We start from the raw sequence: 26,460 nt of genomic DNA, 5'->3' as shown, positions 1-26,460 counted from the left end.
TGTAGGTGCTGGGGGTTGAACCTGGCTTAGCTGAGCCAACTCTCCAGCCCTCATACAGTCTCTTGTATGCAGCACTTGTGGTGTCTGACAGGAGCCTAACAACCTGGGGGGGGGGGGGAAGCTGATGAGAAAAGGAGATTGCACCTGTCTCGCCAACACAGTTGTGGGAAGTGTGCTATCTAACCACAACAGGGAGACTCGGGGGAACTAGAAGGCACTTGGTGATTGTGAAGAGACATGCCAGAAAGTGATTTCTTTAAGGTTATTATGACTTCTAGATTTCCTGCCACTGTCTGTCTGGGTATGTGGTATCTGACCCTAAGTAATTTCAGCAGAACTGGATGGATAGAACACATGCAACTCTCTGACTGTCCACTGGGTGGTGCACATGCAAGACAGAGTCAAAAGTGCTGAAAACTGAGTTTAGAACGTCAATTTGATAGAAAAGCTGGCTGGAACTTGTAGGTCTTTCTGTCTGGAATCCAAATAGGTTATGACAGTGTCAACATTTACACAAGGTCATGTCTTGGAACGTAATGTTTGAAAAGTCTGTGGGCTGGAGAATTGGCTCAGTGGTTAAGAACACTCGTTCTTGCAGAGGACTTGGTTTTAATTCCTAGCCTTCACATGGAAGTTTACCACTTCCTTGGCACTTCAAAGGCACACATGTGATCCCTTTACATACAGATAAAATGCACATACACAAAAATGAAATAAATTTAAAAGTATTAAAAAGAAAGTTCTAGAATATCGCTCACAATTATTATACTTCAGGACTAGGTTGTCTTTTAATCAACATATGCTGGGATTGTGTAAGACCTTAAAGAAGCAATTAGAAAAATGCTCCAGCAAATAGGCTAGATACTCTTGAGAGTGAAAGACAAAAAGACGTTAGTTGAGAAATAGAAAATATAAGAAATAAATGGACATTTTAAACAGAAAAACACAACTGAATGAAGTCAATCTAACAGTATAGATCAAAGTAAAGTCAACAAAGTAATATAATTTGATTTTCAATCCCGATTTAAAAATGTTTTAAAATCCACAAGATGGAGATTAGCAGGTCCAGGTGCTTGCATGCAGATTCTACAACCTGAGTGGAATTCCTGGATTCTGTATAGATGTGCCTGTACTCACCCAGACCACACACCCAGTACATAAAACAGACAAACAACAACAAAGGGAGCCAGAATCACTGAAGTCTGAATTTATGTCACTGAAATCCCAGGAGAAAGAATTCATTACCAAAAAATTTTATTAGAATAAGTAAAGGAATATGTCCCAAATTTGGCAAATACATAAACCTACAGATTTAAGTCAAGTCAGTAACTCCATAAACAGGGTAAGTTCTAAGAAGTTCATGGCTTGAAAAGTTATAACCCAATGCTGAAAGTAAAGGCAAAGATGTCTACAATCATCAAGAGAAAAACAGTGCATTACGTACTGAGGAATAATAATTTGAATGTCTATGAATTTTTCATCAGAAACCATAGAGGGGCTGGGAAGGTGATAGCCCAACAATCAAAGCAGCTACAGCTTGCAAAGGACCAGAGTTAAGTTCCCAACATCCAGGTTGGGAGACCTGTAACTCAAGCTCCAAGGAACAATGCCCCCTTTGAGCTTCTGCTAGCACTCACAAACACTTGCTCACAACCCTCACATACACACAATTAAAAATACAATGGAAATCTTTTTAAAAACTCACCAAGGGAATCACTATTTTTAGACTGTTGACAGAAAAGAACTGTCAACTCAGAATCTTGTATCAAGAACAAAGGGGAAAGAAAGTGCTCTCAGGTGGAGATCAAGTGTTTGCTGCCAGGAGCCTTGTTGTAAGAGAGTTGGCCCAAGACTATACTTTCAGGGATCATTTCTATAGTTCATATGGTAGCTGGCCACTACAGGATCATTGCACTAGAAGGAACCTTGGAACACAGGAAGAAAAAGGAATAGAAATGGTAGACATATGGGCGGAACACATAATTGTAGATAGCCAATTAGTTCTCAGTGGGTTCTTTAAAAGTGTGTTAGGTTAACTGTAAAGGTTAGTATGTGGGTCTTTAACTGTATATAGAAGTAACATATAAGACCAAGGCAAGGGCAATGGGTTCCCACTAGAAGCAATAAAATACCGATTCCAATTAAGTCATGGAAAATTACATGTATAATTCAGCTCCTAGGCCAATCAGTGAACTCTTGCAGAAAGATGACCAAAAGTATGATAGATAAATTGAAATGGAATTACAAAATTCAGAAAATTCAAAATGAAGACAGAAAAGAGGAAACAGGGAAGAACAAAAGACAAGTAAGATGGCACTTAAATTCAGACAGACCAAATTATGTTAGGTACAGATGGCCTCCCCTCACATAAGTGTTGTTAAAGAGGATTGACAAATGACCCACTTCTGTGGTCTACAGGGAACTCCTCAAATACAAAACATGTAAGACAACACTTAAGAGATAGGAAGAGATAGGGCTGAAGGTGTAGTTTAGTGGTAGTTTGTGCTTAGTGTGCATGAAGCCCTGGGTTCAATCTTCAGCACCTTCCTTAAGGTAGATATTAATGTCATAAAAAGTAAGAACTGGGTTTCAAAGCCAGTTCCCAGAGATAAAAAGGGCTATTGTCTAATGAAGACCAAACAGCTCGGAGGGCTTTTTCTGCACTAGTGACTGTAGCAAATCCAAACAGAGATATAGAAAACTGGACCTGTCTACTTCACAAATGGAGGGTCAGTGCTGCTCTGAGACACATGAGAAGAACTGCAGACAGAGCAAGCCAGGACCTGGAGAAGCTGAATGACCTGCTCAAACACTCCATCTTTCGGTGGTAGCTATCCCAAGTGCATTTAGAGCACTCACCAGGCTGATCATGTGCCCGTCATAAAAGAAACTTTCAATATTCAAAAGGACTAAAGTAAAATATGTTAGTCATCATAGTGAAACAAAGCAGTAACAAATATTAAGAACTTCTCCCTAAATGTGGATATTAAATACGGAGCAAACTTCTGAGCAAGCCACAAGGAAAATTAGAAAATATTTTGACACAATAAAAATACAACACACCAAAGCTTGGAAGATGCAGGTTGGATAGGAAATATATAACAATCAAATGAAAGAAGGAGCCAGGCGGTGGTGGCGCCCGCCTTTAATCCTAGCACTTGGGAGGCAGAGGCAGGCGGATTTCTGAGTTCGAGGCCAGCCTGGTCTACAGAGTGAGTTCCAGGACAGCCAGGGCTACACAGAGAAACCCTGTCTCGAAAAATAAAAAAAAAATTAAAAAAAAAAAAAAAAAAAAAAAAGAAAGAAAGAAAGAAGGAAGGTCTCACATCAGTAAGCCAGGTTTCTATCTTAAGACTCTAAAAAGCAGAAGGAAACAAATGATACAGAGACACAGAAATGAAATTAGAACTGTAAAGGGCAGTGTGTGTGGGGGGATTTCATTAGGGTTCAGAGAAATATTCCCTGTACAGCAGTTTTCTCCTTCCTTCCTTTCTTCTTCCCTCCCTCTCTCCCTTCCTTTTACAAAGGATTTATTTACTTATTTTATATGAGTACACTATATGTGACAGAAGAGGGCATCGGATCCCATTACAGATGGTTGTGAACCACCATGTGGTTCCTGGGAATTGAACTCAGGACCTCTGGAAAAGCAGTCAGTGCTCTTAACTGCTGAGCCATCTCCTTAGCCCCCACAGCATTTTCTAAATTGGGAATCCTTGTCCATTTGTTTGTGGCTTTACCGTGTGTCTCTGAAGCAGCACCAGCACATGTTCAGGAGAGCAAGGGTCGGATTGCATTTGCTTGTTGATGGCTTAGGATGATGCTCAGCTTTTGTATGTGGTTAAGACCTGTTCTACTTTCTGAAAACATATATATTTCTCTATAGCTTTACATATTGTTGTGATTTCATTTTTTACACAGTGGTCTTTGGAGTTCCTGTTTAATAATTGACTGACCAGCACCCTAGCTTGGATATCGAAGTTTCTCTTATAACTGTCATTTGATTTTTATGGTGTTCAGTGTCCCTTTGGGCTCTTGAGGTTTTGGTCTGCTAGGAAGTGAACAGTGAGTTAATCTTGCCTCCTGACTTCAGTGGGTAGAGATGTCTGCCTTACAGATACACAAGCTAAGCAAATAGACCGAACACACTAACGGGAGGCACGAAGCCTGGGAATGAGCTCTGGTTAACGTAGGATTCTATGCCAGTGTTTGATGAGAAGAACCTTGAAAGATATATTTGGTCCTTTATGTTTCACATGCTAGTGGAAGTCACCCTGCTCGCTGTCTCCTGGTATAATATGTAGTCAAAACTTTATAGATGATATTCAGTTCTAAAATATGGTATAAAAATCACACATGCCAACACTATTTTATGGCATGCTTATGGTCATCTTGACTGGATTTAATGTGAATGAATCTGAGGACTCAGTTCTGGCCCCAGTTGTCTAACTTGTAAAATGTTGGGTGGCCACTAAATTTTAAGAGTCCAAGTGATGGTAGCAGGTATAGGCAGGCCTTGCTCTTGTCACTGAGAACTGAGCTTCACAAGTGCTTAACCAGAGGATTAATCCACAAGCATTGTTTCTAGAAAGGCACTATTAACTGCTTTCCCCTGAGACTGCATTTGTGTTTGTTGGGGGGAGGGATGATGTCCCTTCCAAACCTCTGTTTTCTGTCATATCTTCTAGCTCTGGCATGGACATTGCCTGTTTGCTTGTCTGTGAGTGACTTAGGGCAAGGACCTTGTTCTGCTTCGTTGCTAGGGCCAAGCGCTTGGTGTACTTGCTAGGTGACAGGCAGGCAAGCAGACAGATGGCTTCTTACAATAGCATACTGATTCCAGAAGTTCTGTATACCGCCTTTGCCACGTGCTTCACTGGACACTCACCAGATCAATGAAAGAAGGTGAGTCTGTTGAGCATGTAATGAATGACAAGTTGTACATGCTCCTAAAACCAGGATGCGGGACCGTGCTGGGTTAAGGCACGGGGTATTTCTATAGGGTGTGCAGTTATCCAGCCTCCTCTCTCTTCTCTTCCCCTTTACTATTAGGAGCAGCCATAGCATCTGCAACTTCTTTCAAAGGTAAATGTTTTAAAACTAAGTAAGGTGAATCCTGTAATATTTTTACTTTATTATGCTCTGGGCGGAGCATGTGTATGTGTTCATTAGACTATATTTTGAGCATTTCCACAGATTTGAAAAATCACACCCTTCCCTTTAAAGTAGTAAAATTGATCCCAGTGCCTCCCACACTGGGCATGCATGCTACCCACAGACTCCATGTATCCACTCACTATAAATGCTTAGTGGCTCCTAATGTACAGTTGCCCACTTGCCACTGCATGCAATCCTGGAAGATTTTCCTCATCAAAAGTTTGCAGCCTATCCCCATCCCTTCTTCAGACAGATACCAGCTATATATTCTCTCTATAGATTTGCCTTCTGAAGAGATTTTATATACATGGCCCCACCCCGACTGGCTTCCTTCTGGCAGCTTTTGCTTACCACAGTGTTTCTGAGGCACACTGACCGGCAGCATGTGTCAGTAGTTTTCTCTTGTTGCTGGTTCAGGGATGTTCATGCATTCCTCAGCTGGTGGACATTTGGGTTGTCTTAGTATTTGATTGGTACACAAATGCTGAGAAGTTTTGCATGCAGGGCTTTTTATAGGTGGTTTCTTTTGGAGAGCTTCTCAGGTGTGTGGCTGGTGTATGTTGAAGTGTTAAGGAACTTGCTTCCAAAGTGGCCCTCCTGTTTTGTATTGCCCCCACCGTATGCTATGCCAGTGTTTCCTTTTCTGGTGGATCTCCAGGGCTTCTGCTTTGTGAGGAGGTTCCTGTTGGGGAATGAATAATTAAGTATTGAGTTGTCAAAAAACAAAACAAAACAAACAAACAAAAAAAAACCAACCAGTGGTGGGTAGTAAGGTGCCTTGTAACTCCTAGTCCAGGATGCATGTGCGTGCGCGTGTGTGGCTCCTGCTGACTTTGTTCCAGTGCACTGGACTGGCCTACTCACTAGAAATAATTTTGGCCCTTGTACAGATCTTGAAAAAATTTATAAGGTATAATTTACAGTGGAATGCTCTGATCTGAAGGAACTAGTCAGTTTTAATGAATGCATGTTCAGATAACAGTTCAGTCACTCTGGAAAGTGTCAGATGACCCTTCAGGTAACTTTCCAGAAGGAAGCTCTATCATGAACCCCGTCATTATGTACTTTATGCTTATAACCAGCCAGCTTCTGAGAAGTGTTAATTATGTTTATGAAGTTTCTTTTGGTGACACGTATTTCTTGTTTTTTTCTCCTATGATCTTGCAAAGTAGAACTTGGGCCTTTCTCTTTAGCATGCTGTCTTCTGCTAACTCCCTTTTCTGTAGTTAGCACCCCCAAGGTTCCTCTATGGGGCTGGGCCGCTGCAAAATTGGCAGGGAGGCCATTGAGCCTTGACTCAGCCAGCCCCGCCCCATCTGTTGTGGAGGAGGTCCTTGACAGCTAGCCCAGCCCAACGTAGGAACACTGAGCAGGGATCCGGGAATCGCTGCATCTGTGAGCGATTGAGTGTTCTGGCGTTCCGGCCATCAGCCCGCCTCACCCGCCCAGTGAGGAGCTGCGCGTAGATCCGTGGTCCAGAGGCAGGAGCGAGGCTGGCCTCCACTCACTGGGCATGGAGCCACCGGCCACGCGCCTCTGAGGCCTGGCGTTCATGGTGAGTCTTATGCGGGTCTGCTGCCCCAGCTTGGCCTCCACTAGTGTCTCGGCCTGCCCTTCCAGGCCTGCTTGGTCCTGTGAGCGGTATGTGTGGCTGTGTGCATGTAAGCCTGAGTGCAGGTGAGCCCACATCACATGCATCAGTTTTACCCACTAGCTGGGGCTTGCCGGGGACACAGTGAGGCACCTCCTCCCCATGGTCTTCTTTGTGTCTGCTGCTCGCAGGATTTTCTTTCAGGGTTCAGTGTTGGTTCAGAGAGCTTATCCTTCAGCCCTCATTCTTACTCCGAAAGCCACTGCTCCTTTTCCAGAGTCAGGTCAGTTTAGGCCAGGGGCCACCTAGAGAAATAGGATGGTCTTATTGAGGAGTCTGGAGAATAGGAGACTCGGGACGGACAGGAACTGGGTTTCTCAGAACCCAGTGCAGTGTTGGTACATTTCAGTTTCTGGTACCTGTGTTAACTTTTGTGTTCTTGATGTTTGTAAGTAATTTGACCACCAGAGAAGGTCTCCTGAGAGCTGCTGTTCTCGGTGCCAGCATTCTTGGGAACTTAAGAGAATGCTTTCTGGGATGATACCGTGCCTGGGTAAGAGAACAGAGCCCTGGGAGGAGGGACTTGCCCAGGTGTTCAGCCTTTCCCTACCTGCCCTGTGGTCAAGACACTGTCACCATCACAGTTTTCTGGAAAGCTGAGCACCTGGAAAACCTTCAGATGACATCACAGCTCCATGTCCTAGAACAGCAGTTGTCTCTCAAACACTTGCTTGTTACAGACAACGAGGAGTAAAACCAGCCTGCCATGCCATGCTTGACTCTCCTTTGTCTTTATTACAACCCGTTTCAGAGAAATGTTGCAGGAAGTGATTTTATAGTAATACAGTGACAACCATGTGCCTGACATTTCTGGCCTCTTCTTTGGGTGCATGTCTCATGCCTGCTTGTTCTCATCTAATCTTCCCCTTAACAGACAAAGGACCAGGCATGGAGGGGAAGGCAGTGCTCAGGGAGGCATTGCTGCTAGAGACGGCCCATCCTGCAGCTCCTCCCTGCACACTGCCTTGCTTGTTGGCAGACCCACCCCATGCTGTCACTTGGGTTAGTTTATGCTAGCCCAAGTACCCCATGGGATAGCCTATTCCAGACATAGGTCCTGAACCCTGGACTTTATCAGCAGACAGATCCTGCTGCTGTAGATGGCTGAGTTAGATATGAGCACAGGCCTGATTGATGGCCCTTTCTTCTCAGTGAACTAATTGAGGAGGCTAGTGGGGGTCTGATCAGATTATCGACATTCTTGGCTATCTTTTTAGTATGATTCTAGTTCTAGGGATAGTATTAATGGGTAGCCATCTCTCTTCTCTTCCTCCTGGGAGACATTTTTCTATTGCTTCAGATCCGATCTTCTTTCCCTTTTAATACAAATTTGTCTGTTGCTGTGTGTATGTGTGTACACGTGTGTGTGCACACATACACACACATGCATAACATGCACATACATGTGTTCTGTCTCTTTTTCTCTTTTTAATACAAATTCTATTGCCTTCTGATTTTTATTTTCTGGTTCTTAGCCTTAGGCATTGTATAGATAAGGTCTAACCATGTTTACACTCTTCTCTTTTGGATTGTTCCACCAGCTGTGGGTAGCTGTGTGTTTAGACCATCATGGCTAGACAGAACAATTTTTTTTTCCCAGAGCTGAGGACCGAACCCAGGGCCTTGCGCTTGCTAGGCAAGCGCTCTATCCAACCCCTAGACAGAACAATTTTGATTCAGCATCAAATGTTTAAAATGTTTTTTGCTAACCCACTGACCAGGACCTATGTCTGAAGTAAGCCATCCTGTGAAGGAGAGACTTGGGCTAGCATAAACTCATCTAAGAAACGACATGGGGTGGTTCTGCCACAATTGGTACTGTCAGGGGAAGGCCATCCCCACCAGCACTGTGTGCCCCTTGGCTACTACTTGTCTGTCTGTCTGTCTCTGTCTCTGTCTCTCTCTCTCTCTCTGTCTCTCTCTCTCTGTCTCTCTCTGTCTCTCTCTCTCTCTCTGTCTCTCTCTCTCTCTCTTTCTCTCTCTCTCCCCCTCTACCTTTTCCTTCCCCCTCCCCCGGCATAAGCCTTATCTGTCTTTGCTTAAATGGTACAGGTACTGAGATGCTGTCTCTTGTTCCTTCTGGCCGTTTACTTCGTGTTTCTTACCTCTGCATTTCTCATGGTCTGCCCTGTGCAGTAGCTTGTGCCTGTACCTACTTTCCCTGCAGAGGGGCCCTTGCAAGGCTGTGGGTAAGGGTCTCTTAAAGAGTAAGTCCTCACGATCTCTTCACAGATGACCCTCTTTTTTTGTGTTGTCTTCCCTTTTTCCTGCTAAATTTGCTTTGCTTATAGCCCCCGCCTAGAGCTGAGGCCTTGCTCAATCTTCTGATACTTTTTCTCTGAATTTACTCATTCATCATACTGCACTCTACAGCTTCTCCCATTGTTAGCAGCTGCATTGGCCAGGTCCCATCCTCTTCACTGGGATTTATTACCAAACGCTCAGGTCAGAAATTTCATCCAGGTACTTCTGCAGCATTTTTAAGTCTTTCATAACCAATTAAACTGACTTGGAGTAGGAGTTTGAAAAATACTGTTCTAAATTCCACTCTGCTGGGATGATCAGGGTGGGCAAGGCCACAGTTGATTGTATGGGCAATTTGTTTTGCTCACTGGTCTGCAGGGCTTTTGACAGAGAGAAGTATTGCTCAGCTTAAGGCAGAAAGACTCCCTAGCTTGTTTCCATGCTGTGACAAGTTAGATGGACAGATCCCACAGATTTTTCCTGCCACACAGAAAGAGCTCAGTTCATCAGAGAACAGGCAGTCATTATAGTATCCTACCCTGTTTAAGTCTCACAGTGTCCTGTCTTAGCAGTTCACTTCTGTTTATAATGATGGAGTGGAAGCAGGAGATAGTCCAGACTTGCCTAAGGTAAATGGCAGGGCTTAGATCCTGGTCATTTGAGGCTTTGCCCCTGCTGCATTGTGTATGGCCCTAGTGCTTAAAAGTCAGTAGCAAGCATTCTTTTCAGGTCTTAGAGTGAGTATTGTCCTCCTGGATCTAGAGCTGGTTTGTCTGGTTGTACAGAGAGCCTACTGTGGACATCTCCAGTGTTTGTAGAAAAGAGAACTAAGTTTGGGACAGGACTTGTGATCATGCCAGCACCATTCTATTTGTATTTACAAGTATCGTTTGAGTTTTTAAAATTGATTTATATTTTTATTTTATGTACATTAGTGTTTTCCCCACATGCATATCTGTGTAAGGGTGTTGGATTCCCAAAGTTGGAGTTACTGACAGTTATGAACTGCCATGTGGGTGCTGGGAACCGAACCTGGGTCCTCCAGAACAGCCAGTGCTCCCAACCATTGAGCCTTCTCTCTAACGCCCCATTTGGGTTTTGAAAAGGCTCTACCTGGGATTTCAGGTTTTGGCAGGCTAGGCTCTATCATTAAGTCATGCATCACTGTGTGATGAATGCTGATATTTGACCCCATTTGGCATTAACTGGCTCAGGATTATAGGTTCTGTCAGGGTTGGACGCTTTGTTGAGGCTGAATGCAATGAGATTGCTTCCTATGGACTCCTCCTAACTGTGAGCAGCTCACTCGAGTTGATGAGAAATGTTCCTAAAGAGCCCAGTGCTTAGAGTCTGATCAATTTCTCCATTCTCTGCAGAGTAAATCTGTAGGCCTCCAATATGCATTAGGATTGGGGTGGTGATGGTGGCATCTTTTGCCCCCTACGATTGGTGTGCAGATTAAATCAGCTCTGCTTGGGAGCCCCTTGGAAAGCCCTTGGTACATTAGCCTGATCAGCTGCCACTGCCAGTGTGGTTACTTGAGTTAGTAACAAGTGCTTGTTGACAAGATCTGATGTTTTGGCCTTGAATCAAGACATTCCCTTCCTTTTGCTTCTGAGTCCCATATCTTTGGCTTGAAAACTTTGCTGGACTCTCTGATCGATGTTTTGAACTGCAGTATTTTCCCTTGCATTCTGCAGTCATTTCAAGTCTGAGGGAAAATGTAATGGTATGTGCAACCCTGTCCCTATGCTGTAGGAGCTGTGCTTGCTGACTGACTGATGTGTGCCTGTCTCCCTGTTGTTGGCAGCAGCCTGCTCTGATAGTGCTTGTGTCCACCTGGTAGTTGCACCAGGCTTGAGAATTCTAAGAAAGTTCTTTTCCTGAATCTTAGCTGCTGGTTAGTGGATCTGTGTATTGTTTCACCTCTGTAACCTGTGGAGGACTTGGTGTTTTTGCTCCCAGACTACACATTTGTTTGAGTATAGTCGCAAAGAAGGTCAGGACTCATTTAGGATGGCAGTGCAGAGGCCTGCGACTCCAACCCTGCACCTTGAACTAGCAGTGCATCCTGTCTGTAAGGTAGGGTGACATACTGATTGTTAGGGCAGTCAGGTCAGACAGTGTCTAGAGCCACAGCAAATGGAAAGAAGCATCCAGACTCTGTGGCATCTTACTTGTGAGATTGCCGGCCTTAGCATAAATTGCACTGACCAGGCTCAGCAGATAGATAGGTAGCACCCAATGGGATGATTGTTACTGATTCTTGACAGATGCCACTTGCATTAGAATCCCTGTCAGCATAGAGCCTTGGGTAGATTTCCTATAGAGCTGAAGATGTTGATACCTACTTACTGGACTTGGAACATCCTGCTGCTAGCACTGGGCTCTCACTACTCAGCCTCGTATAAGGTCCATGAGCCAACATCAGCCTCTCAGCTTTAGATAGGTAACTGGAAAGGATTTCCCACTTCACTGGGGATCAGCTCAGGGTAAGCAAGGTAGGATCCTAATCCTGTGCACCCAGTGTATGGGAGCTGTCGCAATTTATAGAAGCTGTAGCTGTCTTTTCTGGGTGAGAGAATAATTGCTTGTGAAGTAGCTTTTCTAGCTAGTGTCAATAAATACTTTTCACAGGATTGTGTGGCTCTGGTCATCCAGAATGGCAACTCCACACTTTCTTCCCAACCAGATCATCTCTTGATTCTTCTTACCTGTTTGGACAACCAGAGGTGAACATGTTTTGATTTTGCAAGAGCCCAAATCATGCATTATTCCAGAAGCTGACTCTCCTGAACCCTTCTACTGGGTGTTTGAAATCTGGGTCACTAAGTGTGACTAAGCTGCTATGGCTGCGGTCCGTGGATCTAATTAGTGACTCAGTGGGTTTGGAGGTCACTTTTAGATTTCTAGGGCATGGTAGAATTATTAACAGGACATTGTATAGTGATGGCATAGCAATGGCTATTACAATAGCCATTCATCTCTTACCAAGAAGTACAGGCCTGTCACTATGCTGTCACTATGTGGGAATTGCGGTTCAGGGGCTGCTGACCCTCGTAACTTTGTAACCACCACAAGGGAAGTGTGTGGACCTGTCCTAAGGCATTACCATAGCAGGGCGCCCATGGAGCCCTTCTGCCCAAGGCTTTCCTTCTGAACAGCAGAGAAGACTTGAAGTGCACTCACCCTTACAATGAACTCAGCTACAAGTAGCTCTGTTTTGATGATATGAAACTGGCTGGGCCCAGAGTCACCTTGATGTCTTTGTCCTAGGAATATGAAGACAAGGCTGGAAGACCAAGCAGGCCACCCTCTCCAAAGCAGAATGTGAGGAAGAACCTGGATTTTGAGCCACTGTCCACCACAGCACTCATCCTTGAGGACAGACCCGCGTGAGTCTGAGGAAGAGCCTCTGTGCTATCTGCTGTGGGGACGTTCTGTTTCTGGAGGCAGAAGAGGGGAGAAGAGTGGCTGGGTCTCTTGTTACCTCCATGTTAGCCTTCACTCAGTGTGACATCACATGGTGATTTAAGAAACTGTCCTGTGTCATAGGAATTTAGCCAGGCTTTTTCTTCCAGGCTTTATTCTTCCAATAAAATAATAGTTTATTACCCAGGTTTGCATTGTGTGGCTGCTGTAAGCACAAGGCTAGTTGGGAGTACAAGGAACCCTGCAAGCATGCTTCAGAGTCGTGCTTTTGGAAGTACCTCTTTTCTTTTCTTTTCTTTTTTCTTTCTTTCTTTCTTTCTTTCTTTCTTTCTTTCTTTCTTTCTTTCTTTCTTTCTTTCTTTCTTTTTTTTATACCTCTTAGAGTGGCCTGTGGAGTTTCTTGGGTGGTTTGAGCTAGGACTCCTCTCTTTCTGGGGCCCTAGTATCCCCACTGTGTGATGAGGCATGCAATCATGCTTAGAGACCTTCTGGAGAAGAAAGTCATAGCTAATCTAATTACTGAATTTACACAGAACAATGCATCAGGGAGAAGGTTTTCCACTGGAGGAAGAACAAGGACAACAACAGGTTGTCCTGCCTTGGGCTAGTCCATTCCAGCCTCCTGTCCATCCCTGATATTTAAAACTGAGAAGGCAGGCCAGTCATATGGTCAGTAGGTAAAGATAGATGCTTCCTGCCAAACCTACTTCCTGGCATCTGAATGATGGAAAGAGACAGCTGACTTCTGCAAGTTATTCTCTCTCTCTCTCTCTCTCTCTCTCTCTCTCTCTCTCTCACACACACACACACACACACACACACACACACAGGAGGGGGGAAGGACAGAGAAGAGGGAGGAGTGAGGAGAGAATGAAGAGAAAATGTAATTAAAGAAACAATTCAAATAAGTCTAATGAGGAGTATATCTTTAGGATTGTAGCAAACCCTGAAGAGGAGGTTGGAACTCTAGGGTAAAGATATCAGCTCTTTTAGTGTGCTGAGAGGTAGACTGGGCTGGCCACTTTGGCCAGTGGTGGTGGTTGCAGTCTCTCAGGTATCCTGATATAGTACTTGTGGACTGCAGGCCAAGTGCCATCACATCCCATTAAGTCAGCTGCAAGGGCCACTGGCATTCTCTATGGGATCCATATAACTCCTGAGTGCATTTGCATAAAACAGAGCAAAGGAACTGCAGCACTAAATAGATTATTGCTCTCATTGCTGTGGCAAACACCTGACCAAAAGGAAAAAAAAAGCTCAAGGAAGCAGGGCTCATCTTGGCTCACGGTTTGAGGGTATAGGCCATTATGGTGGAGAAGGCATTGCAGCTGACTTCTGCTGATTGCATGGCATCAGCTGGCAGGAAGCAGATGTTGGTACTTATCTTGCTTGCTCCCAGCCTTTGGAATGGTGTCACATTCCTTCTTTAAACCAGTCTCAAAATACCCTCACAGACACACCCAGGGGAACGTTTCTGAAGGAGTTGTAGCCAGCAGTGTGATTAGCCATCACAAGAGCTGATCTGAAAGTAAGCAATTAAACTGTCATGTAATATATACTGTGAGGTCATCCTGATGCAGGGTCAGCTGTTGACATTGCTGCTCTGCAGTAAGAACAATTTCTTTAAAGAGTAGGCTGACTTGTTTTTCTATATCTTTATAACCCAGTGTTTCACAGTGAGTGTCATGTTTTGTCAGAAATGTCTTTGCAGGGAGAGAGTTCAGTGATGGAGACCTTGCTTGACTAGTATTTGTAAGGCCCCAGGCTCAGTCCCCAGCTGAGCAAGGTAGCACCTACCTGTAGTCAGAGCACTTGAGAGGCTAAGATAGTAGGTTCTCCTGGGCCATGTAAGTCTCAACAAAACAAATATAGTTTGAATTTATGAAAGAACTATAGTTTTTAAAAAATGTATTTTTTAACCTTGGGTTTTAGAGCTTTTATGCAATAATGCTTCAGGTGATTTTTTTTCCCCTCAGACTTTTATCTAATTGTAACAGTGCAACCCTGTTTATTTTCTGTCAAGAAATCTCCCAGCAAAGCCAGCTGAAGAAGCTCAAAAGCATAGACAGCAGTATGAAGAGATGGTGGTGCAGGCCAAGAAACGAGGTACTGTGATGGTGGTACAGCCAGCTCTGTTCTCTTCTACTCTGTTGAAGTTCGTTAACTTTAACCTTGACAAGGCATTAATACTTTAAGATATATGAGTTTTCCATTAAACAGACAAAAAACGGATGCTTCTCTTCATTCCTGGAAGTGTAATGATCCTACATGAGAGTGAACTCTGGTAGCACACACCTTGTTAACCCAGCACTTGTGAAGCTGAGGCAGGAGACTCATGCGTTCAAAGCCAGTCTTTACTATATAACAAGACACCCTGTGACAAAGAACAGATTTACATGAGATAAGAGGTGTGTGCTAGAAAGAGTGGCAGCCAGTAGCAACACGAAGCTCTTTCCTCTCCTTGGCTCTTCATAAGATTCGAGGGATTAGATAAGTTCTTTGTAGCATTTAAAAAGCTAGAGAGTGCTGTGACTTTGGAGTGTTTAAAAGTATATACAATAAATAAATGGGATATCATTCATCCTTTAAGAAGGAAATTCTGCTACATTACAAAATGGTTGAACCTGATTGATCCAAAGTGAAACAAACAAGCCAGTGGCTAAATGACAGATAGTATGATGTCATTTCTTTGGGGTGCCATGGGGTACTTTGTGAGAGTCTTTTCAGCAGAGGTTGCCCGAGGAGGGGCAGACAGGGAGTTAGTGGTTAATGAGGACAAGTTTAGTCAAGAAGATGAGCAGGTTTAGATATGATAGTGATGGGAGTGTATTACAGTAAGAGAAAATGCTATGAGGTTATGCAGCTAAAGAGATTAAAATAGTAAAGTCTGTGCTGGATCTCTCCATAATACAAAGCTAGAACCGTTCCCAAGGATCCACGAGTGAATGCTTCTAGAACCTCTTGCTGCTCCAGAATCTAAAGACGCTCAAGGCTTGTTTATAAAATGGCACTATTCTGTGTGCATATAAACTGTGTACACTCTCCTGTAATTCAGGTCATCTGTAGATTACTCCTGATAGTTGTACACCATGTAGATACTTACCAGAGGATTGCTCAGGGAATAACGACATGAAAACAGTTTGCACATGTTCAGTATAGACATGATTTGGTTGGCTGAGAGAGCCCACGGATGTAGTTGTTACCGTGGAGTAAACTAAGGAAACGGTGTGCCTAGTCTTCTTCTGCACTGCTGCTGGTAAAGGAAGAGTAAAGCACAAGGGGCCGGAGCCCTGGCTCTGTGCCTGAGAGTGCTTGTTGCTCTTCCTGGGGACCCAAGTGCAGTCCCCAACACACACTTGATAATTCACAACCATCTGTAATTCAGTTCCAGGGGTTTGCTTGATGCCTTCTTTAGAACCCTGAGGGTACCTGGCATGTACATGATATACAGCTATACATTCAGCAAAATACCATACACATAAAATTAAAAAAAAAAAAAAAACACACACAAACTGCTGCACAAGATGTTTGGAGTGAGCTTAGAGGTCACATTTGGAAAGAGTGGGATGGGGAATGCAATGGGCTTTCAGTGCTCTTGTGATGTGTTCAGTTGGTTTGATTGGACACTTTCATAGGCTTGCATGTGTTGTATCCATTGAATTATATTTGTGATTGTATACTGTTTTACTGAAGGATGGATAGAATGTTCTGTAGTCAATGAGGAGTAGGGTATGATGCATATACCTGTCATCTCTGCACTCTGGAGTAAGAGGAAAATACTGAGTTTGAGGCCAAACTGAACCACATAGTAAGACTCCAAGTTTACACATTAAACCCATAGATTATGAAGTAAGTATCAAGAACAGACATTTGCTGCCTCCCCACACCACCCATCTGTCTCTGTCGCTCCCTCTCTCCCTGCCCCCAACCCCCCTGTATGTGTGTACTCTCACCAACATGCACCCAGGCCAGACAGGGCATCCATCAGGTGTCCTGTTGCTGTCCATCTTACTCTTTGAGGCAAGATCTCTTGCTGACCTCAAAGCTTGCGGGTTCTGCTGGACTAGCAACCAGCAGTTCTCCTGTCTACTGTGCTCAGTGTTGGGGTCACAGGCATGTACTCTTTCTCAGCCTTTATGTGGGTGCTGAGGTCTGAAGCCCAGCCTCATGCTTTTGCAGCAAACACTTAACTACTAAGTCATGTCTCTAACTCCTCCTTCACTGTTATTTTCTGGCATGGTGAGTACTGGCTGCTCAGTGTTTTCTTTGTTTTAATCACAATTTATAGAGCTTAAAGAAGCCCAGCGGCGGAAGAAGCAGCTGGAAGAAAGGTGCAAGGTTGAAGAGAGCATTGGAAACGCCGTCCTCACCTGGAATAATGAGATCTTGCCTAACTGGGAAACTATGTAAGCATTGCCTCACTGGTGCTGCTTGGTGTGACCACTCCTTTCTGGAGTCTGTGGGCAGTAGCTGTAGTAGTTGGATATGGTGACAGCCTCTTCCAGTTTATCTTTTGAGAGCCCGAGCCATGTTTGTAAAGCTTATGCCTGTCACTCTATACTTAAAATTTCGGGAGTTTGTTGTGAGTCTCCATATGAAATTGAACTTTGTACCTGAAGGGACAGACTTCTGTGTGAGATGGCCTGCCGGTCTCTGCAAACTGTTCCCAGGACTACCCAGTAGGAACTACTAATCTGTAACCTCTGACCTTTGCCTGCCCTTTTCCTGTCTACAGTGTCCCGAACCTCTTCAGCCTTCTAAATCCTGTTTTTCTCTGGCTTAGTCTTCACAGGGAAGAATTTCCTGACCCCACCTGTGGAAGACTCCCTTGAGTCTCCTGGCCCTGTCTGCTTGAGCATCTGTCTCTTTTTGAGGGTGGAAACCACTTGTCTTTTATGTCAACCTGCAGTGTCAGTACAGAGTGGTACCCCACAGTGCCTGGCAGCTGTGGCGTCTTCAGTTCTGTTTTCTTCCTATGTGGCCAGTACAGGCAGAGTCATTGTGACCAACAGTCTTGAATGACTGTGTTATTTAGATTGTCCCCAGTTAGCATCCTGTCTACAGTAGTGTGTGGCTTCTCTGTGAGGCCCCTTCCCACTACATTTCTGTAGAAGAGAACTGCCTGCATGCCTCCTCTGTGCCCAGCACGCCTCCCCCATGCCCTGCTCTCCTTACCTGTGCACAGCTCTTTGTAGTCCTGTAAGAGTCCACTCTCTTTCCCCTGTCTGTGTTTTCTGCTTGGAGTCTTTTTCAATTCTTCATGTGTATGTGTATGTAACATCTAATCAGAACCTGGTTCTGGAAGGTGTCTTGGTTCTTTGGTCTGTGGTGTTCCATGCTGTGCCTTCAGTACCTGTCACAGCAGTAGTAGTAGTTTGTGGATTTCAGTAGAGTCGTGAGGGGAAGCTCCCTGAGGGAAAGGTAAGTGGGGGTGAGGCTTGTGTGCAGATGAGCCTTCCTTCATTGAGAGCAAATGTAGAAACTCATGCTTCCATTCTGTTCAGGTGGTGCTCTAAGAAGGTTCGAGACTTGTGGTGGCAGGGAATCCCTCCAAGTGTAAGAGGCAAAGTTTGGAGCTTGGCCATTGGCAACGAGTTGAACATCACTCACGGTGAGTGGCTTGTGTGATTCTAGGCTCTTCAGTTCACTCTGGGGGTCTGGGACTCCCTTCTGTCCCTTTTCCCACATTGGAGAGTATGGTAACCACGGCCATGAAGCTCTGGTGGGAAGGCCAGGTAAATCTGTTTTCTCTGAGAGAGTATCTGAGTAGTGGGTTCAGTGCTGCCTGCTCCAGATTCCTGAGAGGTCAGAGCAGGCTTCCTAAAGAGAAGGATAGCAGACACAGCGTACGAAGGCTCAGTGAGATAGGCAGAATTCTCCTCAGAGTCAGACAGGAGAGTGGAGGTGTTTGGTTAGGATACCCTTTGGTGTTTTTTTTTTTTTTTTTGAGCTCTAGAGCGGCTAGGGCTTGTATCTCTAGGGCATAAGCATGTGAAGCTAGCATGTTAGGGAGGGAAGGAGACCCCTGCTCCCAGTTTTTAAGCTGTTTATGATGCTTCTCAACCACCTAACTCCATGGTAGAGTGCTTGACTAGTGTAAGCAAAGCCCTGGGTTCAGTCTACAGTATTGGAACTTGGAGGAAAAACAAGTGGGCATGGTGGTACACAGCTGTAATCCCAGCACTTGAGAGGCTGAGGCCAAAGAGTTGTTGCTGGATCAAGGTCAGCCTGGGCTACAGGGTGAGACCCTGTCTATAAGACAGAACAAATCCTCAAATCTCTCAAGTGCTCAGCTTTTTTGGCTCTACCACATCAGCCTAGATTGACTTACTCATGGATCTGTAGTGCCCAGCAGGGCTCTGGCTCTCAAGAGTTCTAGATCAAACATGAAGCCTTAATACAGGGAAGTTCTATTTCTTCCTGTTGAAAGTAAGCTGCTCAGGCAGGCAGGCAGGCAGGCAGGCAGGCCTCTCCTTCCTCTCATTGAGGCCAGGCTGCTTTTACTGTGGTAAAGACTCTCCAGTTTAAGGCAGATTGCTTGTCCCTGAGCCCTCTAGTTAGGTTACTGTGTTCATCCTGATGGTGTGGCTTCTGCCATGGCAATAGCTTTGTTCTGAGTAGTGTCTCCATGCTGAGTAGCAGAGCTGTCAGTCAGGTGGTGACTGGCTTCCTTCAAGGAGGATGGCAGGGCAAGGAACCTTCTTTTCCAAACTTTTTTTCTGGCTGAATGCTACTCCTTTGCTGGCTGCTGCCAAAATTTCACCGTAAGGTCTTTGTATGAGAAGACGTGTTATGTGTGTCTTGAGGTAGATCTTAGCCTCTCAGAAGAAGAGGTGAGAAGCTGCTGAGCAAGCAGAGCTGTGTGCTTGAGAGTCTTCTAAACTCCAACAGTCCTGTGGCTAATTGGATGCAACATGTAGTGCATATGCATTTAATTTCTGGCTCTCACTGATGCCTGAGTTTGATTTACTTAAATTAAAACCTGTGATGACCTCTTTGATGAGCAGATGGTGCTGAGAAGCTGCTGAATTGTGGATACATCTTGCCGCGGACCTGTGCCTTGGTCCTATACCTTGGTCCTGGCTCAATCTGTATAGCTATATCTGTCTGTGAATGCTGTGTCCTGTCCATTGTCCCTGCTAGAGTGGCCTCACTGCACTGCCATCTGCTCTGCCATTTGTGCCCAGCCTAATCTTCTGGATGTGGCAGGCCCCCTCTGAAGTGTTTGTTGAGTGAATGAACACACCTTTCTGACCTCACCTTCCTGTCTCTCCCAGCCAGTATAAGTCAGTGATTTTGGTGTGCTGGGTGCCAAGCTCCAGCTGCTGTTCACTACCTCACATCTCATTAAGCACCAGCTCTTGGGACCCCATTTTCTTGAAAAAGGTTAGGCATTGTGTTCCATATCTGTGGCAAGTGTGTGTGTGTGTGGGGGGGGGTCAAGGTTCTCATTCTACTTTTGACTGGTTCTGAAGTTCGTGTTCTGACCTGGGAAGACGCAAGGTCCAACAGTACTACTAAGTTTCACTGTTGCGCAGGTGTGGTGCTCGTGCCTGCATCTTATTAGCCCTTGAGGGGTGTGTGTGTGTGTGTGTGTGTGTGTGTGTGTGTGTGTGTGTTTGACAACAAAATACAGTAACAAATAAGCAACCCCTCATCCCAGGAAAACAACATCCAAACCCTACACAGGGAAGACGGGCTTGTGTTTTGAAATTAGGGCTGGGTGCTTGGTAGCATTGCTTAGCTGGAAAGGCACATACCATGCAAACCTAGTGCTATAAATTTGATCCTGGAACACATACAAAGGTAGAGGGAGAGAACTGACTCCAAAGTTGTCCTCTGGCCTCCACATGTATGTTGTAGCACTTGTGAGTTTCTCCCCCATTACACACTTGTGTATGCACAATAATAAATCGAATTTTAAAAAGAGGTTGTAGTTGGGGTCCTGAGAGATAAGTGTCATCATTCTACCATGACTGTACATGCGATGGTAAAACTGTGGGGGGAGGTTCTGTGAGCTCAGACATGGACACATTTATACCCAGTCTCCTTCTAACAAGTTTTTCACTTGTGAGGTGGAGCCCTAATAGGCACATGCTGTTGGGATAACATTTTCATGCACTGTATGAAGGTTGTCTTTGTATTATTGTAATGTTGATTTCTGTCCGATAGCTGAGTCCTGTCCAGATTTTGGTATTGTTATTCTTATGGACTATCGCCTGCCTCAATATTTTGTGAACATAGACAACATAGGCTTAATAAAGCTAATAGCTGAAACAGGAAGTGAGGGTGGAACTTCCAGACAGAGAGATAAGGACTCTGGGAGAAGAATTGAGAGGCAGGAAGACTTACCAGTGGAATGCAGTGGAGTTCTGCCGTGCCTAGAGGCACACTGCCAGTTCCAGAAAGTCTGGCAATAAGCATGCCATGTAGTAGTTTTGTGTGCTCCTCTGAGAATTACAGAAATGTTTTGACCCAAGCCCTAATTTGGATTCCGAGCCTGACTTTTCCAGGAAGTCTTAGTATTCTGATTAGGTTAAGTTGCAGCAAATTTCCAATTGTTCAGCTTTTAAGAAGAACAAAGCTGGGGTTTCCCAAATTGAACATGTGCTTCTAAATCTGCCAGCCCACCTGGAGGCTGAGTGGGCAGAGGTCCCAGTGCACGCTCTAGACCCCAGCCCTGGACACTTCTGTGCTTCTCTTAGTACAATAAAATAAAGCTGTGTGTCATAACTGTGTCACTTTGCCATGTCACATCAGTTGTATATATGTTAGAGCTGTCATAAAACCAGAATGGGGTCATCAGGATGAGAAAGACTTAGTAAAACACATGAAGGCAGCTTGGCTTACCCCTGCAGAGTGAATGATGAAAAAGGTAACATGGCAAACACACAGAGAAAGGCAGTGATTGGTTAGCAGTCCTCAACATATGGGAGCTGGTAATCAGACAAGCCAGAGGTACGGGGAGTGGGGGTGGGAAAGGAGCTGGGGCACTGAGGCAAACCCAGTGCATGGGACTTGGAGTGTTGTTGAGTCATGAGCATGGCTTGTGGTGCTCCAGGGGCCCACTCTGCTGGCCTGCAGTGGTTATTGGGAAGCTAAAGTTATCTGATAATTAGCACTGCCTGAAGCGCAGGGCTGCTGAAAACACAGGATCTGAATGTGGAAGAGATTTGAAGACAAGTGTGACAGTTCTCTGACGACAGGAGTTGTTCTTTGAGAGCTCTGCCTGTTCAGAGCACCAGTTTCTACGCCCCTTTCTCAGCAGTGAGATGAGGAATCCTGTGCCATCTGGGTAGCAAGCTCCCTGTGTCCTTATTTGAAGGCAGTGCTCATCTTAATCCCAGAAATCATAGGTCTGAAAGTTTAAAATTCTGAATATTGAAATCTTGGAAACTGAATTCCAAAAGCAATTCCCATGGAGAAGAGGTAGAAACCCAAATTCCCTGGAAGGATTGATCATGCGAAGCAGCAGGATCTAAAATGCCAGTTTTGTGGGTTTTGTTTTTTTTTTTTAAAGCATTTGTCAGCAGTGGTGTTTCTCCAAGCTAATGACATTCAGAAGCTTTTAAGGAACTCAAGCAGCATTTATCTGAAGAGGTCAGCATTTACTGGTTGGGGTACTTCTAGAAGCTGCCAGATGTGTGGTACTGCTTCTGCAGCTTCTGCTTCTGTGGTTTATTGAGTGCAGGTGGAGTCATTTCGGGAGGTACTGTCCTGGAGGCCATGCAGCAAGTGTCCCAGGGACAGTTACCACTATGTATGGTGAGTCCTAGAAGAATTTGAGAAGGAGCAGTGACACACAGAAAATGGGCAGGTCTCCAAGGCAGCCATGGCCTAAAGGAGAGAGCAACTTGACGAGCTATCAGCTTCTGTGGTGCTGTCCTATTCTACCCCTGGAAAATGGTTTCCTGCTTTTACTCTCTTTTGTCTTTAAGCCACCCAAATTGTCAGCATTGGGGTTTTTTGTTTTGTTTTGTTTTGGTTTTTTTTTGAAGTTTGTTCAGTTCAGTTCTCTCTCTCTCTCTCTCTCTCTCTCTCTCTCTCTCTCTCTCTCTCTCTCTCTCCCCCTCTCTCTCTTTCTCTCTGTGTGTGTGTGCCTTTAAGATTTTATTGTTTTATGGGTATGTGTGTTTTGCTTGCATGTATGTTGAGCACCACATTTGCAGTACCTGCAGAGACCAGAAAAGGGTTTTAGAGTCCCTGGAACTAGAGATCCCAATGCTTGTGAGTCACAATGTGGATGCTAAGAATTGAACCCAGGTTTTTTAGAAGGTCAGTCAGTGCTCTTAACTGCTGAGCCATCTCTTCAGCCCCTATAGGCAATGCATTATCTTCATGCCATTTTCAATATTCAAAGTAGAAATTATCTATAAACCTCAGATTACCCTAATTTATTTTACAACTTTCTTGCAGATTTGACCATGTGAAAGTATGTTACTATGGTGTTATGTATGAGATTGTATGCATGCATAAAGAATCTTCTTAGTCCAGAAAGAGATGTCCTTTTGTTTTGTTTTTCATTCATTAATTAATTTATTCACTTTACATCTGATCTCAGCTCCCCTCCTCCTGGTCCCCCATCCCCTTTTCCTGGGAGAAGGGGGAGCCTCTGGGTATCACCCCACCCTGGCACATCAAGTCACTGCAGGACTAGGTGAAAATTCTGTCCTACTGAGGCCAGATAGGGCAGCTCAGTTAAGGGAACAGGATCCTCGGCCAGGCAACAGATTTAGGGACAGTCCAGTTATTGGGTGACCCATATGAAGACCAAGTTGCACATCTACATATGCACGGGGGAGGGAGCCTAGGTCCAGCCTGTGCTTGTTCTTTGGTTGGTGGTTCAGTCTTTGGGTCCAGGTTAGTTGACTCTGTTGGTCTTCTGGTAGAGTCCCTAACCCCTTCAGGTCCCTCAGTCCTTCTCTCCACTGTTCCATAAGACTCCCCAAACTCCATCTAATGTTTGTCTGTGGCTCTCTGCATCTGTTTCCACTGGCTGCTGGGTAGGTGTCCTCTCAGAGGACAGTTATGCTAGGCTCCTGTCTGCAAGCATAGCAGAGTGAGATGTCCTTTTGGACATCTGCATTTGTGAACAGTTTTTAAAGTCTAGGCTCTTTAGATGACTGTGTGTGCAGTGGTAACCCATCTCAGTTTTGATTAAAGATTTCAGTTTCCTGGCCAGTGTTTCACATGGCCATAGTTAGGAAGCCTAGTGCACAGTTATGAACCATAATGATAGCTATTCATATACTTTGCTTTTCAGCATATTTCTGTGTGTATAGGTCATCTGCTTGTGACTTAGGCATATAATGTCCTTCATCGACACTGTAGCATTGATGCCTATTTTGTTGCACAAAACAACACATGTATTCTATTGTTTTTATGTTTCCCAAATCTTCCTCTTAAGATGTAAATAAATGTCTTTTTTTTTTTTTTTTTAAAGAATTGTATTTTTCAGGATTTTAGACTTTAAGGACTTCAAAGTAAAGCTTTTTTTTTTTTTTTTTTTTTTTTTTTGACATTATGACTCAAACTTGTTAGAAACCAGATGGACTCTGTCCACCCACCCCTTAGTCCATAGATGAGACACTGACTAACTATTCTCTTCAGTCCCCAGGCCACTAGTCTGGATACAGAGGTAAGCAAGAGACTAGCCATCCGAGAGGCAGTGGACCAGTCACAGAAGGTCAGAGCAAGATATGAATAGGGAGCTGTGAGCAGAGAAAGGCACCAAGCCCCATGGCACTGTGCGTGGCCCTCCTTTGTAAATGGCTGTCTTTCAGGCTAAGCTGGGAGGAATTGACAGAAGAATGCCTTACTCTGTTTAGAGAAAGAGATAGTTGTGTGTTCTCTGTGTTATCAAGGGAACATGCAAGACTTACTTACCAGAAGCTTTTCTTTCAGAGCTCTTTGACATCTGTCTTGCTCGGGCCAAGGAGCGGTGGCGGTCCCTCAGCACCGGAGGCTCAGAAGTGGAGAATGAAGGTATGGCTCTTCTTGCACTGAGCAGCCATTCACGGCAGTACTCCTCACCGCGAGTGTGGCCTGTGGCAAAGGGACTGTTAAACAACAAAAATGGAAAGGAAATAACTTTTAGAAGAACTAGAACCCCACAGCTCCTCAGAGGGTTTGTGTCTCCTGCTCACAACCAGTTGCTTCTAATTAGAGTTGTCTGGTAGCCTGATTCAATGAGTGTTGGCTTCCAGAGGCATCAGGGGTGTGTATCTATGAGATGAGAGCACAGACCCACTGACTCAGAGCGATATCTCTGTGGCTACGTGGTGTGACTGCTGTCCTATCATACTGGAAATTTAAAACTCATAAACACTATTATGAATACTGAACATAAGCTGTTCCTATTTTTATTTTATAAATTGACAATATTGTGTGTATCTATCATGTACATATTTTGAAGCATTTATAACATGATAAAAATATAAGTAAATGCCTTTAAATATATTTTTAAAAGTTCAGAATTGTATTTTCAGGATTTTATACTTTAGGGGTTTCAATATTTAAGATGAAAGTATTAATGTAGGTAATCTATATTAGATAATACACACCACCTCCCATAGATCGCTCCTTTCATTCTATCTCAGCACTTATTTTTCCCGTTGCTGATGATAAGTAATATCAAATTAGATGCTAGGTCATCTTTTTGTTACTGATCTGTGTCCCTAGCTGAACCCCTTCCTTAGGTTTTTTAATGGGGATGCACTTCACCTCTGCTCCTGTGGCCTGTTTTAAGGATACAGTGTGTAACTAGCTGCAGTCTTCATGTTGTGGGAATTTCCTCCTGACTGAAAGTTTGTTATCTTTTGACCAGTATCTCCCTGTTTCCTTCCTGCTCCATCCTCCCCTGCCTCTGGTAAATCTGTTCTGTTTTCTGCGACTCAGAGTTGAACCTTTTTAGATTGAGTATACAGATGATGTCTGTCTGTGGTTGGTTTATTCCTTTGACACCATGCGCCTCTCAGCTCATCTGCTGTCCATATCTGCTACCTTTTCTTCATCTGTTTCTCTCCAGACAGACCACCACGCATAGTGTTGAAGTGAACATGGACATGTAGTGGTCTTTGCAGATACCTCTCCTGTTCCTTTAGCTGCACACCCAGGAGCAAGATTGCTGGATCTTGTGTAGTTTTGCTTTTAAGGTTTTGAGGCGACGCCTAACATTCTCACCACAGATTGTTTAGGTGAAAGGTCATCTGTGTTGTGATTCCTCACGCCTGTGTTCATTGTGTGCCTTTCTCAACTTGTACTTATTTTTCTCCTTGTTGTTGATAACAAATAATATCACATTAGATTTTGATTTTTAGATTCTAGAAAAGAATCTGATGAAGTTCCAGCTCATGCCATGAGGCATTTTGGTTCCTAGAGTGAGAGATCCTGTCATGCACACTTGCCATGCACACTTTATAAAGGTGGACCCTGTGTAGGTGAGGCGTGATTGATCTGTGCTTGGGGAGCGCTTCTGTGTCTCATGTTCTAAAGCTTCAGAGCCTGGTAATGACCCATGTCTGTGCTGAGGCATGCAGTGACTTCTGCTTTTTTGACAGATGCTGGGTTTTCAGCAGCAGACAGAGAGGCCAGTCTGGAGCTTATTAAACTGGACATTTCTAGAACATTTCCCAATCTCTGCATTTTCCAGCAAGTAAGTGGTGGGGATTTGTCACAAATGTGCCCTGTATAAGTTTTATGAATACTGAGCCACATGTATTTGGAGTCATATTTAAAAGGCTAGATAGGGTTTGCGTGGGATGGACACGGGGAGTCAGGTGGGGATCAGGGACAATACATTTAGATGCTTAAAATGTGTGTAACTGGTTCTTCCTGGTTATACTTCTGCCTTAAAGGTGATTGGTTCTTTTTGTAAAGTGTGCATTTCAGAGCCTTTGGCAGGTGGTGCAGAAGGGCTTATGGGTGGTTGTGTTGTCATAGTGTTCCTTGGTGCTCTTCTGTTTTCAGGACTGTAG

At 44.4% G+C, this 26,460-nt stretch overlaps 1 protein-coding gene across 6 annotated transcripts in view; it reads left to right on the top strand.

Annotated features, from left to right (window-relative positions):
* Nucleotides 1–26,460, top strand: part of Tbc1d14 (TBC1 domain family member 14) — a 92,252-nt gene that overhangs the window by 45,653 nt on the left and 20,139 nt on the right. For 5 of the 6 annotated variants that reach the window (XM_034508452.2, XM_034508453.2, XM_034508454.3 and 2 more), the window contains 6 exons: nucleotides 12,329–12,447; nucleotides 14,508–14,590; nucleotides 16,773–16,890; nucleotides 17,989–18,095; nucleotides 24,389–24,469; nucleotides 26,044–26,138. In XM_034508452.2, coding sequence (XP_034364343.1) covers nucleotides 12,329–12,447; nucleotides 14,508–14,590; nucleotides 16,773–16,890; nucleotides 17,989–18,095; nucleotides 24,389–24,469; nucleotides 26,044–26,138 — 603 coding nt within the window. Of the gene's footprint in view, nucleotides 1–6,480; nucleotides 6,713–12,328; nucleotides 12,448–14,507; nucleotides 14,591–16,772; nucleotides 16,891–17,988; nucleotides 18,096–24,388; nucleotides 24,470–26,043; nucleotides 26,139–26,460 lie in introns of those variants that run through there. The other variant, XM_034508456.2, reaches the window with a different exon arrangement.

The sequence above is a fragment of the Arvicanthis niloticus genome, chromosome 7 (assembly GCF_011762505.2).
Source record: "Arvicanthis niloticus isolate mArvNil1 chromosome 7, mArvNil1.pat.X, whole genome shotgun sequence".
In the NCBI taxonomy this organism is placed as follows: Eukaryota; Metazoa; Chordata; class Mammalia; order Rodentia; family Muridae; genus Arvicanthis; species Arvicanthis niloticus.
Note: the sequence above shows the minus strand (reverse complement) of the source record. Positions and strands in the feature narration are given on the sequence as shown.